The following is a 14,170-nucleotide window of genomic DNA, read 5'->3' as shown; positions in this document are numbered from 1 at the left end:
AATTAAAGGATAGGAGAAAGAGCTGCAGAAGGGTGGCAGCAAGTCCCGCAGCAAGCACCTTTACAGAGGCAGAGAACCTGTGGCAAAGATCTCTGGAGTTAGCGTTGGGCAAATGCCTTACGTGCACTAATTAACATGCAACTCCAGATATGCAACAGCAGGGGAAAATATACCACACACGTTGGTTCTCACAAACTCAGGTACTGCTTTCTGATCCACATTTAAGATGGCTAAAGGGAAAAAAAACCCCACCAAACTAGTAGTTCTTTTATTCAGTAAGCCTTATGCAGGCCTCTTTGGCTCTTTGGCTTTCCTCAGCTGGTGTATTCAGTCTGTATTTTTTTTTCCTAGTGTCTTGTGGCAACATGATATGGAAAAAGGATTTGAAAAAGCAGAAAACAAGCAGCACCAAAAGCAGAAGCGAGGATCATTCAGCACTACAGACCTGAAAGAACATTTATTCACCTGAACTTGGAAGGCTTCCAGAAATAAAATGATATGCAAAACCAAACCAAACAACCCAAACCTCCACAGCCAAAATTAACATTGGTTATTGTGCCTGTAAGTCTTTGTGTTTCAGTGTAAGAGGAAGTTTGATATGAGTTAGCTGAGGAATGGGCTCCCAGGGAGGTAGTGGAGTTGCTGTCCCTGGAGGTGTTCGAGCCAAGCCTGGCTGGGGCACTTAGTGCCATGGTCTGGTTGATTGGCTAGGGCTGGGTGCTAGGTTGGACTGGCTGAGCTTGGAGCTCTCTTCCAACCTGGATGATTCTAGGAATTTGTTTTTTCTATGATCTTTGCTCTCAGGACTTCAAGACTGGCTGCTGGGCCAGAGCTGTACCACTAGATAATCTCAGTGCAGAGACTCAGCAAGGCACCACCTCTTCTGAAGTAAAAGAGGGAAAATAAGCATGCATTATCTGTGTTTTGTTTTAGGAACTTGAAATTGCTGTTTCTGTTGAGCAATAAACAATAACTGACTAAATTTTGGAGTGGCTTGGAAATCTGTTAGGTCTGCCTGCCCCAGAAGCCCCAGCTAATGAATGTAACCCCTTTCCTTTTTCCAGCTCTGAATGCAGCTCAGAATGACAGACTCTGTTCAATAAGTGGGCTTGCATTTCCTAACTCTCTTCCTCGAGGTTTATAGCTCTCTCTTCTGTTTTATGAGAGCACAAAGTGTCTTGTCACTAACTCTAAACGGTGCATGTTGGTAAGTACAGGCTTAGCACAAGCTCTCTGATTTAGATCTGTAGCTCACCAGTTAATCTAACATGAAGTGTTTATGGCCAATTACTGGGGATAGGCAAAAGGATTATTTGGCTGCAAATCTAGGAGTGACTGTACGACAGACTAAGCTGTAACTCTCTGCTAATCAACTCTTTCTTAGGTACCACTGAGCTTAAACTCTTCCCTTGACTTGCATGCAAATTTGTTGCTGTCAATAGGAGCTCCACTGTCTTGAAAATATCTTATGGTTGGAAAATTCTGGCAGCATTTGGAAGCATGTATAAGAAAAAATCATAAAAGCAGCAGGAAATTAGCAGAGTAACCCAGAGCCAGGTACTAGGACAAAGACTGATAGCTTTCACTATTAGTCAGCTAAAGATGCACAAGTGACAACTCATCACCTTTGCCATTCTGCACTGTTCTCACCTCAGAAAAAACATTCAGATTTCTACTTCAAATGCATTTCTTTGCTGATATATATTCCTAGAAAAGAAATTATGCACACTGGAAACACCTTTGCAATCAGACTGGAAACTGTATTCACACTGTCAGACTCACTGTAATCCCTGGCCCTCGTTACAGATACTCTAACCCTTCTCCTGAAGTCTGTTTATGCTTTTTAACATGCAATAATTATGGGACAAAGAGAAAATAACCTAAAGGACTCACATATATCATTAGGCTTTGCAAACATAGCACTGATGTGGCTGCTCTGTGCTGGCTACTCCTGGGCTAGCTTGGGTACCTCTGCATGTAGCACAAGAGCAAGATGCTCTCTAATACACTCCTGTGCCCAGCAGTTCTTCTTAGCTAGCTAAGTGCTCAGCACATGAAGGATATAGATTGTCTCACACTATTTGCACTAGGATCTTACCTGCAGTTTTAATTCAGTCTAGGGAAAATACATCTAGGAGTTAGTTTAACTGCCTACAACACCTCAGTGTCTTAGTCCTTCAGTAACTCTAGCTCTAGAGATCTAAAAGCAGCTTATTAAATCATTTAAACTTCAGGAAACTGAGGTTCTTCTCGTTGGGTAAAGCAGGCAGTCTGAAACTGTGAATGGAAAACTAAAAGCCTTTTGCCAGCAACACAAGGATTTTCCCCAGGTCAGGCAGAGTGGAAGACAGGCTGCCACAGGCACACAGGGCCAGAGGCAGAAAGCCACCCCTCTGAGCACTCTGTTGTTAACGTGAGACACCAAAACTGCAAGTAAAGACAGCAAGCAAGCTGCAAACTGAACTGCTAATCCCACCAACCTCAAATTTCCCAAACAACAAAGTGAACTGCATGCTTGACATGCTTTGGGAAGCTGATGTGATGGTCCTGAAACAGGGAAGAATTACTGTGTGGTTAGGACTCTGAAAACCACTTAGAAGGATGAAAAGCAACAATACTTAGTAAGTCTGTTTAAGTATTAGATTAACAGAACCTCTCTTCTCCATGTCAGTCTTAATCACACAGTGTAACTTCTGTTGCACATCATAGCCAGGGTACCTTTTGGTACCTTTAAGCAAACAGAAGCTTTCAACTGAGAGATGTCTCAAGTCAATCCCCCAGTATGAAGGCACCCAACACAGCAGCTGCACTGGAAAATTTGGGCTTGATAGTCTATATGCTTCACAGAGTCCTTCTGTAAAAGGTAAAAAGTGATTGCATCCCTTGATAGCTTCTTTGGTGACCAGATTTTTCATCAGGCAGAGCTGAGGAGTGATTTTAGTACTGAAACACCTTATCCTGATGTTATAAGAATGGCTGGACAGCTCATTTTACATCTCATTGGAATGACAATGCTAGAGTTCAGCATTTGCCCTAAATAACAACCCTCACCTAAGGCTCACAGAATTCCTTCCAGCTCATTATTATAGCTATTAACACAGAGAATGACCTTATTATTAATTAGAATTGACTTTACAGAACCAGTACAGAGAAGTACCTGCCCATGGTGGGGAGGTCTCTTCCACCCTAAGCCATTCTATGAAGATAGTAGTGACTCAAGACCCACTTGTTCCCTGCAGTGCAGTGGGCAAAAATCAATTCAGGTGGAACAGCCCTGCAAACCCTTTGCTCTTAATCCTATTCTTGCAGCAGTATCACCTAGCATTAATCAGGAAGCAAGAGATACTTCCAAGAAAAAATACTTTAAGGGGATCTAGTCCAGTGGAAAGTGTCCCTGGCAATGCCAGGGAGGGAAGAACTGAATCATAGAAGCAACCAGGTTGGAAGAGAGCTCCAAGCTCAGCCAGTCCAACCTAGCACCCAGCCCTAAACAATCAACCAGACCCTGGCACTAAGTGCCCCAGCCAGGCTTGGCTTCAACACCTCCAGCCACAGCGACTCCACCACCTCCCTGGGCAGCCCATTCCAATGCCAATCACTCTCTCTGCCAACAACTTCCTCCTAACATCCAGCCTAGACCTCCTCTGGCACAGCTTGAGACTGTGTCCTCTTGTTCTGTTGCTGCTTGCCTGGCAGAAGAGCCCAACCCCACCTGGCTACAACCTCCCTTCAGGTAGTTGTAGACAGCAATGAGCTCTGCCCTGAGCCTCCTCTTCTGCAGGCTGCACACCCCCAGCTCCCTCAGTCAAACTGGATAATCTTCAAGTTGCCTTCCAACCCAAACCAGTCTGTGATTTGATGAAAAGTGTTTTTATTCTGTGTGTTCATGTTGGGCTCTGAACAGAAATAATTAGCCCACAAAACATTCAAATAAAGGTTATGTCTGTGCAGAAAACAGAACCATTATTGCCACTGAAGAAAAAGGGAGATGCCTGTTTTCCTGCTACTCCAGCTACATTATCACAGCCATGCTGCACTATCCCCCTGTGTAGCCAAAGAGATGTGACTACAACAGCATTTAAGTCTCCCTACTACTGCTAGTGAGTCACAGGATGAAAGTTCAAATTCTGACCTGATGCTCTGAAAGAAAAATCATCTCTTGTCTCTAAAAATGTGTTTTATTTGCAACAATAATGCAACAGGGAACCTGATCAAGCTGGATGAAGCTACACTGGTCAGAAATCCCAGCATCTGCAGGAAGAGTCAAGCAATACACATGATTATAAGAAATAAGACACTACTTTGGGCATAGGCCACTTCAGAATATTCTAGGGCTTAGAACAAGAGACATCACAAAGGTACTTTTGAAGAGAAGCCTTAAAAGCATCCTGATAAACCAACTGCCCTTTGAACTCCACTTCTGGTTTAGATGCCTCATAAATAAAACAAGGTAGGATCACTCCACTGACAACTCCTGGGGATCCCTTAGTGTAAGCTCACTCCTTATCTAGTCACTGACTGAGAATACAGGAGACAGCTCTTGTCTGCTCTTAAAGCCCAGTAGCTGACAAGCACTTCCCAGCCACACAAGGCAGCTGTGGCTTACTCTGCCACTTCTACTCTGCTGCTTCCCTCCCATGCCTTCTTTGCACCTGCTGGGAAGAGAATAGGAAGGCAAATTTCTGCTACTCTGTATGGCTTTCCTCCAGCTACCTACCCTTTTCATCTGCAAGTGACTCCCTCTTTGCTGCAACTCAGGCTTTCCCAGCCAGCCACATGATCCACCTGACAGAGGCTCTTTGGTTTCCCAGCTGTGCACCAGGCTCTGATGGCAGCCAGGAACAAGCAGGGCCACTTAGGAAAAACCCTCTCTCAAAGTGCCTGCATGTGTTTAGTGTTTGGAAAGTGGTTTTCTTTTTCAAGTCCAGAAATTTCTCTGATAGAAATTAACTTTTGCATGCTGAAGGAAAGAAAAAAAACAAACCCAAAATCCAGACCTTCAGCATTCACAGAAGCAAAAGACCCAAAAATCCCTTGGAGAAGAGGGAAGGGGAATATGGATTAAAGCTTGAGGAAGGCAGATTGAGACTGAGTGTTAGGAGGAAAACCTTTACAGTGGGGGTGGTTGAACACTGGGACAGGTTGCTCAGGGAGAGCAGATCACATTCTGTGCTTCTGTGATCCACAACCTCCCTGGAGGTGTTCCAGGCCAGGCTGGATGAGGCAGCAGCTGTGGTTATTTCTCTCCTTGCAGCTGTCAGGGGCTTAGAACTTTAAGATGCCTTCCAACCCAAACCACTCTCTGAGTCTACAAACATCCAGAATTACCATTGCTAAGCCTTCTAAAACTCACAACTTTTAGATGAAATACAAAGATGAGAAGATACCTTGAAGTTCTTTCTATCTAAATCCTAGCTGCTAGACATTTAGACTGTAGCTTGGTCAGACTTTTCAGGCTTCTCAAAAGCTACACTCTTCAATTTTCCTCCTAAGCAATTATCTTTTTTTCCATCAAATGTCACCCAGAAATCAAATTGATAAAATCAAATTGGGAATGAAAAAAAAGAGCAAGGGAACTGTAAAGGTGGGAGAGGAGGTTATGTTTTTATTTGCATGCCATGAGGTATAATTTAGAGGAAATTACCTTGTCAGGTTCAATTCTAAAATAAGCAGTGCTTGGGATGAGACTGAACAAGGCCAAGTGCAGGGTTCTACACTTTAGCAACAACCCCAAGCAGCACTACAGGCTGGGGACAGAGTGGCTGAGAGCAGCCAGGAAGAAAGGGACCTGGGGGTGCTGGTAGAGAGGAGATGAAGATGAGGCAGCAGTGCCCAGGTGGGCAGCAGAGCCAATGGCATCCTGGGCTGGCTCAGGAGCAGTGTGGGCAGCAGGACAAGGGAGGTTCTTCTGACCCTGTGCTCAGCACTGCTCAGGCCACACCTTGAGTGCTGTGTCCAGTTCTGGGCCACTCAATTCAAGAGAGATGTTGAGGTGCTGGAAGGTGTTTGGAGAAGGGCAGCAAGGCTGGGGAGGGGCCTGGAGCACAGCCCTGTGAGGAGAGGCTGAGGGAGCTGGGGGTGTGCAGCCTGCAGAAGAGGAGGCTCAGGGCAGAGCTCATTGCTGTCTACAACTACCTGAAGGGAGGCTGTAGCCAGGTGGGGTTGGGCTCTGCTGCCAGGCAACCAGCAACAGAAGAAGGGGACACAGCCTCAAGCTGTGCCAGGGGAGGTCTAGGCTGGATGTTAGGAGGAAGTTGTTGTCAGAGAGAGTGATTGGCATTGGAATGGGCTGCCCAGGGAGGTGGTGGAGTCACTGTGGCTGGAGGTGTTGAAGCCAAGCCTGGCTGGGGCACTTAGTGCCATGGTCTGGTTGCTTGGCCAGGGCTGGGTGCTAGGTTGGACTGGCTGAGCTTGGAGGTCTCTTCCAACCTGCTTGATTCTATGAACAAAAATATTGTGTCCAGATCTTTGAATACTGTTTCCAACCACAACAAACTCAAACCTCACCTGCTGAAACATAACCCACTGTGAATTTGAAAACTGTGTGAACAGTGACAGGTTTTTAGGAGCGGTAGATTTGGTTTAGAATCTCTTACTCAAACAGTGGTTTAAACAATTCTTTTTTAAAGTGGATCATGCTTTGCTACTGCCAATCTTGAGCCATGGCAGATCAAGTGCTTGTTTTAAAGAGAGAAGTGAAGGAGCACTCCACAGCTTACTCACTGCAATTTGGTTCTCAAGAGAATAAAAGCAGCATGCAATCCCAAGCACAGATCCAGGCTGGGCAGAGCCAGGCTGAAGAGGAGCCCTGAGGAGAGGGACTTGGGGGTGCTGGAGGATGAGAATCTCAACAGGAGCCAGCAGTGTGCACTTACAGCCCAGAAAGCCAAGCAGAGCCTGGGCTACATCAGGAGAAATGTGGCCAGCAGGACCAGGGAGGTGATTGTCCCCCTCTACTCTGCTCTGCTGAGACCCCACCTGGAGTACTGCATCCAGTTCTGAGCATCCTCATGGCCATTCTCTGGACACTCTCCAGCATCTCCACATCCCTCTTGTCCCAGGGGCTCCAGAAGGCTGCAGCAGCTCTGCTGTGAGGACAGACTGAAAGAGTTGGGGCTGTGCAAGCTGGAGAAGAGGAGGCTCCCAGGTGACCTTCTTGTGGCCTTCCAGTATCCAAAGGGGGACTAAAAAAAAGCTGGGGAGGGACTTTTGAGGCTGTGAGGGAGTGCCAGGACCGGGGGGAACGGAGCAAAGCTGAAGGTGGGGAGATTCAAACTGGATGGTTGCCCAGGGAGGGGTTGAGGCCCCATCCCTGGAGATGTTTAAGGCCAGGCTGGCTGAGGCTGTGGGCAGCCTGCTCTAGGGTAGGGTGTCGCTGCCCATGGCAGGGGACTTGGAACTAGATGATTCCTGTGGCCCCTTCCAACCCTGCCTGATTCTATGAAAACCAGAAGGGTGAAGTTTTTTTTATGAGTATCCTTTGCAAACTCACTATGCTGCAGCTGGAGCCCCAGAGCAGTAACTTGCACACATGGGTGTGTGTGCACACATATACACATACACCTTCTTAGCTGTCCTATGTCCCATAGAGAGTGGCAAAAGCCTGGTCAGGAGTGAGGAACTGTTACTAAGAGCTCTGTGTCACACCCTTCCCAGCTCTGAGGGATGCACAGGTGTAGTGTGCATTTGCTGAGCCACCTGGTCACACAGCTTGGCAAAATGGAAACAGGGCCACACCCAGGCAGAGTGCACAGGTAGCTGCCAAGGTCTTGAAAACCATTCCAAGAGGTTGCACAAGTGTGGAAGTGGTACAAGAAAAGCATGATGCAAAACCCTCTGCAGCTCTCCACACGGATCACTGCGCAGCAGCCCAGCGTGGAGGCCAGAAAATAAACCCTGGTGACTCAAAGAACAACTTCAGAAGGCTGCAGTCACCAAGGGAAGGAGAAGGGAGGAGTGTGCCCTTTGGGAAGAAGGCAGTCAAGTGCCTGGTGTCATCCTAAGAGTTACACACCAGCGTGAGCACCGCCAGCAAAACGCAGGTAGGTGTTTGCTGTGATGACACACAAAGGTGGGGCAGATAAAGGGTGGCCACTGATAACATTGGCCTGCCTGCTGCAGGCTCCAGCTCACCATTAGCAGGCTCCTTATGTCCTGGCCATGGCTGCTCAGTGATGACAAACCTCCTTCACGCTCTGCGGTGCACGAATGGTTCACTGCCTTCCCTGGGCAGGAGGCAGGTGAGTGCTCTCCTGAGACTGCTACACCAGCAAAGCTTCTCAGCCCCTGCACAGCTCACTTGGCAGGACTTTGGCTGCAGGGACTTTGTTCTGCTCTCTGATTCCAGGCAGGTGAAGGATGTCACTACTTCTTTTGGTCCCAAGTTTTGGGAGGAGATTGGTTAACCACTGGAAGGCTTTATCTGTTCAAAACTGTGGTGAACCTTAAGGCGAGGACTCGTTCTTCTCAGGGCAGGCTCCTCTCACCTGTCCACAAAGTGGTAAGTCTGTTGTCTGTTACTTGGGCAAGTGGCTCACCTGCCTGCTCACTTACTTGGCATTGGAAATGTATCATGTGGCACTATGAAATGTCCTAGTTCTATCACAGAATCAACCAGGTTGGAAGAGACCTCCAAGATCACCCAGCCCTGTCCAGTCAACCAGACCATGGCACTAAGTGCCCCAGCCAGGCTTGGCTTCAACACCTCCAGCCACGGCCACTCCACCACCTCCCTGGGCAGCCCATTCCAATGCCAATCACTCTCTCTGACAACAACTTCCTCCTAAGACGGAGCCTAGACCTCCCCTGGCACAGCTTGAGACTGTGTCCCCTTCTTCTGGTGCTGTTTGCCTGGCAGAAGAGCCCAACCCCACCTGGCTACAGCCTCCCTTCAGGTAGCTGCAGACAGCAATGAGCTCTGCCCTGAGCCTCCTCTTCTGCAGGCTGCACACCCCCAGCTCCCTCAGCCTCTTCTCATAGGTTTTGTGTTCCAGGCCTCTCACCAGGAAGGAAATTTGTAACCCCATGGGATCCCAAACAGGGCTTTGGGTTTGCTATAAAGCACAGTGAAGTGAAGCAGTACGAGGACTCAGGCTGAATGTCTTGCAAATATTTCTCTGAGCAAGGCAGAAATGAAATTAGAGAAGCAGGTGAGGAATCTTAAACTGAAAAAGAGGCTAGACCTTGACAGGCTATCATCTTGGAAGAGGAGTTCAAAGAGCAGGAGGAACCAGAGATCAGCATATCTGCTGCCTCGGGAGTGCGGCAAAGGCAGCGACCGAACACGCTCAGCTAATCCAGTCATTGACAGAACCAAACTGGGCTTCAACACCTGCCTGTAAGGAGTACTCCACCCAGCTTCCTTCATTAAATATTCATGGTTAGGACTGAGTCTTTGTGTGAAAGGCAGTGGCTGTGTTCAGGTAGCAGGTAGGTGTGAGAACTCTTATCTAGATGGAGAATGCTGAGAAACCTTTGGGTACCTGGTAATAGGTCTGAAATATGACTAATCAACACCTGAATGGAAGAAGAGAGATGGCTCTGGAGCACCCAGACCTGACTTTGGAGGGGGAAAACCAACCCAAACCATTGCCCTAAGTACCTCACATGCAATTTTAAAGCCACTATTCCTAGTGCACAGGGAACACACAAATAATGAAGGACTAAGGAGTGTCCTTTTCATGCACTCATTTTACTATCAGCAGAAGCCAACTGCAATTTGTGATTGTTCTCTGCAAGAATAAATGCCTGTATGGAAACCTATCAGCTTAAAGGCTCTTTAACAGTATAATTGAAGGTGATTTGACTTTGCCATCTGACAGCTAGGGCTCCTCCTCAATTGGTATTATTAAATACTACTAAAAATCAGGCCAGAAATAAAGTGCTACCAAGCCTCTGTCTGACAAAGTACTGAAGGAGAAACTCCTAAACTGCATATTTAGAAAGCAAGTGTTATGCATGTTACACAGGAGAGCAGTCATGACAGTGAGATGCAGATTTAAATGTGTAGGATTCATTAATTTCTCATCAATCTAATCACCTCCAGTGATTTAATAAGCATACACTATTTGTGTGTAGGATAAGAGCACTTCAAATTCTCCCTTTCGTTGTTACACTTGGTGCCATGGTCTAGCCTTAAGCTCTGTGGTAACAGGTTGGACTTGATGATCTATGAGGTATCTTCCAACCTTGGTGGTACTGTGATACAGGTGACATTTTAGAAGCATAGAATCAGTCAGGGTTGGAAGAGACCACAAGGAGCATCTAGTTCCAATCTCCCTGACATGGGTAGGGACACCCTACCCTAGATCAGGCTGGCCAGAGCCTCATCCAGCCTGGCCTTGAACACCTCAATTTATGCTGGGGGAGGTCTAGGCTGGATGTTAGGAGGAAGTTGTTGGCAGAGAGAGTGATTGGCATTGGAATGGGCTGCCCAGGGAGGTGGAGGAGTCACTGTCCCTGGAGGTGTTGAAGCCAAGCCTGGCTGGGGCACTTAGTGCCATGGTCTGGTTGACTGGACAGGGCTGGGTGCTAGGTTGGCCTGGCTGAGCTTGGAGCTCTCTTCCAACCTGGTTGATTCTATGATTCTACCTCCAGGGATGGGGCCTCAACCACCTCTCTGGGCAACCCATTCCAGGGTCTCACTACTCTCATGGTGAAGAACTTTCTCCTCACATCCAGTCTGAACAATTTTCAGTTGCTCTAATCAGAAGCTTAAAATAAAACAGTGATATATTCCAGACAGCCTCGCTACGGAGAAAAGAAATGGAGCTCTGTACAGAACTAGCAGGACACCTGAGGTATCCGAGAGGCACTTGATGAGAAAGCAGTAATGATACAGAAGGAGGTTACATTTTCTTCCCAGTGATATAGTGAGAAGGAAATATTTTGGGTTGTAATTGTGTTTGGACAACATTTACTGACTATCAAACAAGTGAGTTTATCACTTCTAACTTTGCAGCCCTTTAACCACTATAATCATGAAGCCAAAGGAAAGAGAAATGAAGTTGCACTGCACTGGCTATCAAGAACAGTTGCTGTGAAGTACAGGAATAGGTGAGATGAAGATTTGTTAAACCATCTTGGAAGGAGATGAAAGGGGAAAAGCCAGGGTATGCTATGATAGAAGTTTATTATACACCAGCTAATTGGGTGTAGAGAAAGCTGGGTTTTTGATCAAGCCAGAGAAGCATCCAAAAGGACTGAACCTGACAGCTTTAATTACTTCTTGGAATTAATTTTTTTTTTCCCTTGTTGGAAAATAAATACAAGACAGAGACAGTCCAACAAGTTCTTGGAATATGCTGGGGACAGCTTTTTCTTCAGAAGGGGAAGAAAGCCATTAAGGGAGTGGCTATTTTAGATCTTCTGCTGACTAGTAGGCATGAACTGGCTGAGTGGAAGGGAATCGAGGTGAAAGTCAACTCTCTCATGTAATGATCCCTACTACAAAAAACCAAAAGGAAAGCAGGAAAAATAGCATTGCCTTTGAGTTTAGTTTCTCAGAAAACAAACCCAAGTGTTAACAACCTGCAGAGACTGATAAGCCAGGCTCCTGGTTTCTTAGGAAGACTGTTTAATTAATAAAAGAATGCAGGAGAGCTTGTCTGTTTAAGTCAGTGCTGGAGTCAGCTCTTAATTACCCAAGGTAAAGGGAATAACCTAAATTAGGCAAAAAAAAACCCCAAAAACAACAGAGGATAATACAAATTAGACTGAGTAAATTAAGCTGCAAGGCTCTACTTAGTGCCTTCACCTTTGAAAGGTTTATGAGCAGGTCTCCAAAGAGAGCAGAGCCTGACGCAGACAGCTTATGTTCTGTGCCATGCACCGTTTGCTGCTGCTCTCCCACAAGAAATGCTGAGGGAAAAGAGAGCTCCATTAACCCCCAGTCCCCATAAACCACCCAGCAGCAGCAGGTGACTCTGTGTTATTAAACACAGTACAGATTATCCAAATCCAGAAGAAACTGCTGAATCCACACCCCACACACACACAACTTCCTTGGCTTTTATGAATTAGCTTCAATCAGACCTCTGGGTTATGCATCAAAGTATAAAATGGTGTGGCCTGCTGGGATACTCTTTCAGATGCTTCATTTGAAGTCTTTTAAATGTCCTGAGTACAAATGGATCAGCTCCAGGTGAAAGGAAAACTCAACAGCTTGACTTAGCTAGAAGTGTGAACCATTTCTTCTAAGAGAAGAACAAAATGCCAGCTCAGAGGTCACCACAAACCAGCTGAACTCTGCCACTCTTAAATTTCCACTAAGAACATCAAGCATCAACTTGCTTTTCAAAGAGAAGTCCTTACAAGGAGTTAATACACAAGCCCAGCCAAGACAGCAGTAGGGTGAGCAGCAATTGTTTTCCTGTGGGTAGCTCTGCTGCAATAAAAATGTCATCCCCTCATAGAATCAAGCAGGTTGGAAGAGACCTCCAAGATCATCCAGGCCAACCTAGCACCCAGCCCTAGCCAATCAACCAGACCATGGCACTAAAGCCTCATCCAGGCTTTTCTTGAGCACCCCCAGGGATGGTGACTCCACCACCTCCCCGGGCAGCCCACTCCAATGGCAAATCACTCTCTCCATGAAGAACTTCCTCCTAAGACATTGATGTTTTGTATTTGTGAAGAACTGAGCTCTTCTCTACTGCAATAAAAATGTCATCCCATCCCATGCTGATGTCTTGTATCTGTGAAAAACTCAACTCTTTTCTCCAGGCTTCTTTCTAGAGTATCAACAGAACAAAGATGCTGAATGAGACCACAGAGGATGTTTGGGGTTTGTATGATTTGTGTATTCAACAGAAGACCAACGAGTCCTTTCCAAAGGCTCCTTAGAGAAACCAGGAGGTGAGATTCTCTGCCTTGAGAGGACTAGACAACACATGTATTCCTTTTGAAAGGCAGAATATTTTAAGCCCTCATCAAATATATTCAGAGGAATATTAGTTCCACAAGCAAGCAAAAGCATAAAGCAACTTTTCCAGTTGCTGGCCTGCTGTGTACTTTTGCTAATGTGGAAAAAGAAAATAAATAAATCTTTCTCTCTCCATGGAAAGATTACTGTAAAGACAGGAATGGCATTGCACAACGTTGTCTGCAATCTCAAATTAAGTTCTCACATTAGAACAGAAGTAATTAGCATTTTCCCCAACTTGCTTCCATACAGCAGTACTGCTGCCAAGCAAATGAGTAACACTGCATGAGCTAAATGAACATTAGAAAACAAACTTGTAGCCATTCCTCCCTCTCTGGAATACAACTTGGCTGAGGAAACAGAACAGCTTAACTGAGAAGCTAGCAAAGTGTGGATGCTGCTCCTTTATTATTTTGGGTCATATATATTTTATGAACAAAAGGAAAAAGCCATATGGTTCATGAGAGAACACTGAAGACCTCCTCGAGCTATTTCCTGTGCTGGCTCTTTGTGCCAGCCACAGTCATTCTGTACCTTCCTTACTTCCCTCTGTGACACTCAGTTGAATGTTTTCCAGCCCTTCAAACACAGGTCTTTTAAAGGCAGATTGCAATTAGACCTAGGGTTAAATTCTGTTTTCAAAGCAATCATCTTCTTTATGATATAGGTAAGAGTTTCTGTGTGTTCATTTCATGTAAGCACAAGTTTTTTCTCTTACCTTTCTGAGTGCTGCTGGTAAGGAGGCAGTAGACATTGATATCGCTGGAAGAACGTAGGAGTGTGGACAGGTTACTGATGGTCCTTGGTTTTCTGGAGCATGATAGTGTCTGCTTGATGTATCATAGTACCTGAAAAGAGAGTAAATATTGTTTCATTAATACAGTCACAGAATGATAGAATGACACAATCAGCCAGGTTGGAAGAGACCTCCAAGCAAACCCAGCCCAACCTAGCACCTAGCCCTAGCCTATCAACCAGACCATGTAGCACCAGCCAGGCTTGGCTTCAACACCTCCAGGGATGGCGACTCCACCACCTCCCTGGGCAGCCCATTCCAATGCCAATCACTCTCTCTGCCAACAACTTCCTCCTAACATCCAGCCTAGACCTCTCCTGGCATAACTTGAGACTGTGTCCCCTTGTTCAGTTGCTGCTTGCCTGGCAGAAGAGACCAACCCCAGCTGGCTACAGCCTCCCTTCAGGTAATAGTTGTGGACAGCAATGAGCTCTGCCCTGAGCCTCCTCTTC

General features: G+C 46.2%; 1 protein-coding gene across 1 annotated transcript in view; it reads right to left on the bottom strand.

Moving 5' to 3' along the window:
* Positions 1 to 14,170, bottom strand: part of CRYBG1 (crystallin beta-gamma domain containing 1) — a 103,241-nt gene that overhangs the window by 53,477 nt on the left and 35,594 nt on the right. The window contains exon 2 of the mRNA XM_064170229.1: positions 13,641 to 13,770. Within this exon, the coding sequence (XP_064026299.1) occupies positions 13,641 to 13,770 (130 nt within the window). The remainder of the gene's footprint in view (positions 1 to 13,640; positions 13,771 to 14,170) is intronic.

This window comes from Pogoniulus pusillus, chromosome 33, assembly GCF_015220805.1.
Source record: "Pogoniulus pusillus isolate bPogPus1 chromosome 33, bPogPus1.pri, whole genome shotgun sequence".
Classification (NCBI taxonomy): domain Eukaryota; kingdom Metazoa; phylum Chordata; class Aves; order Piciformes; family Lybiidae; genus Pogoniulus; species Pogoniulus pusillus.
This window is presented reverse-complemented; position numbering and strand designations above follow the sequence as displayed.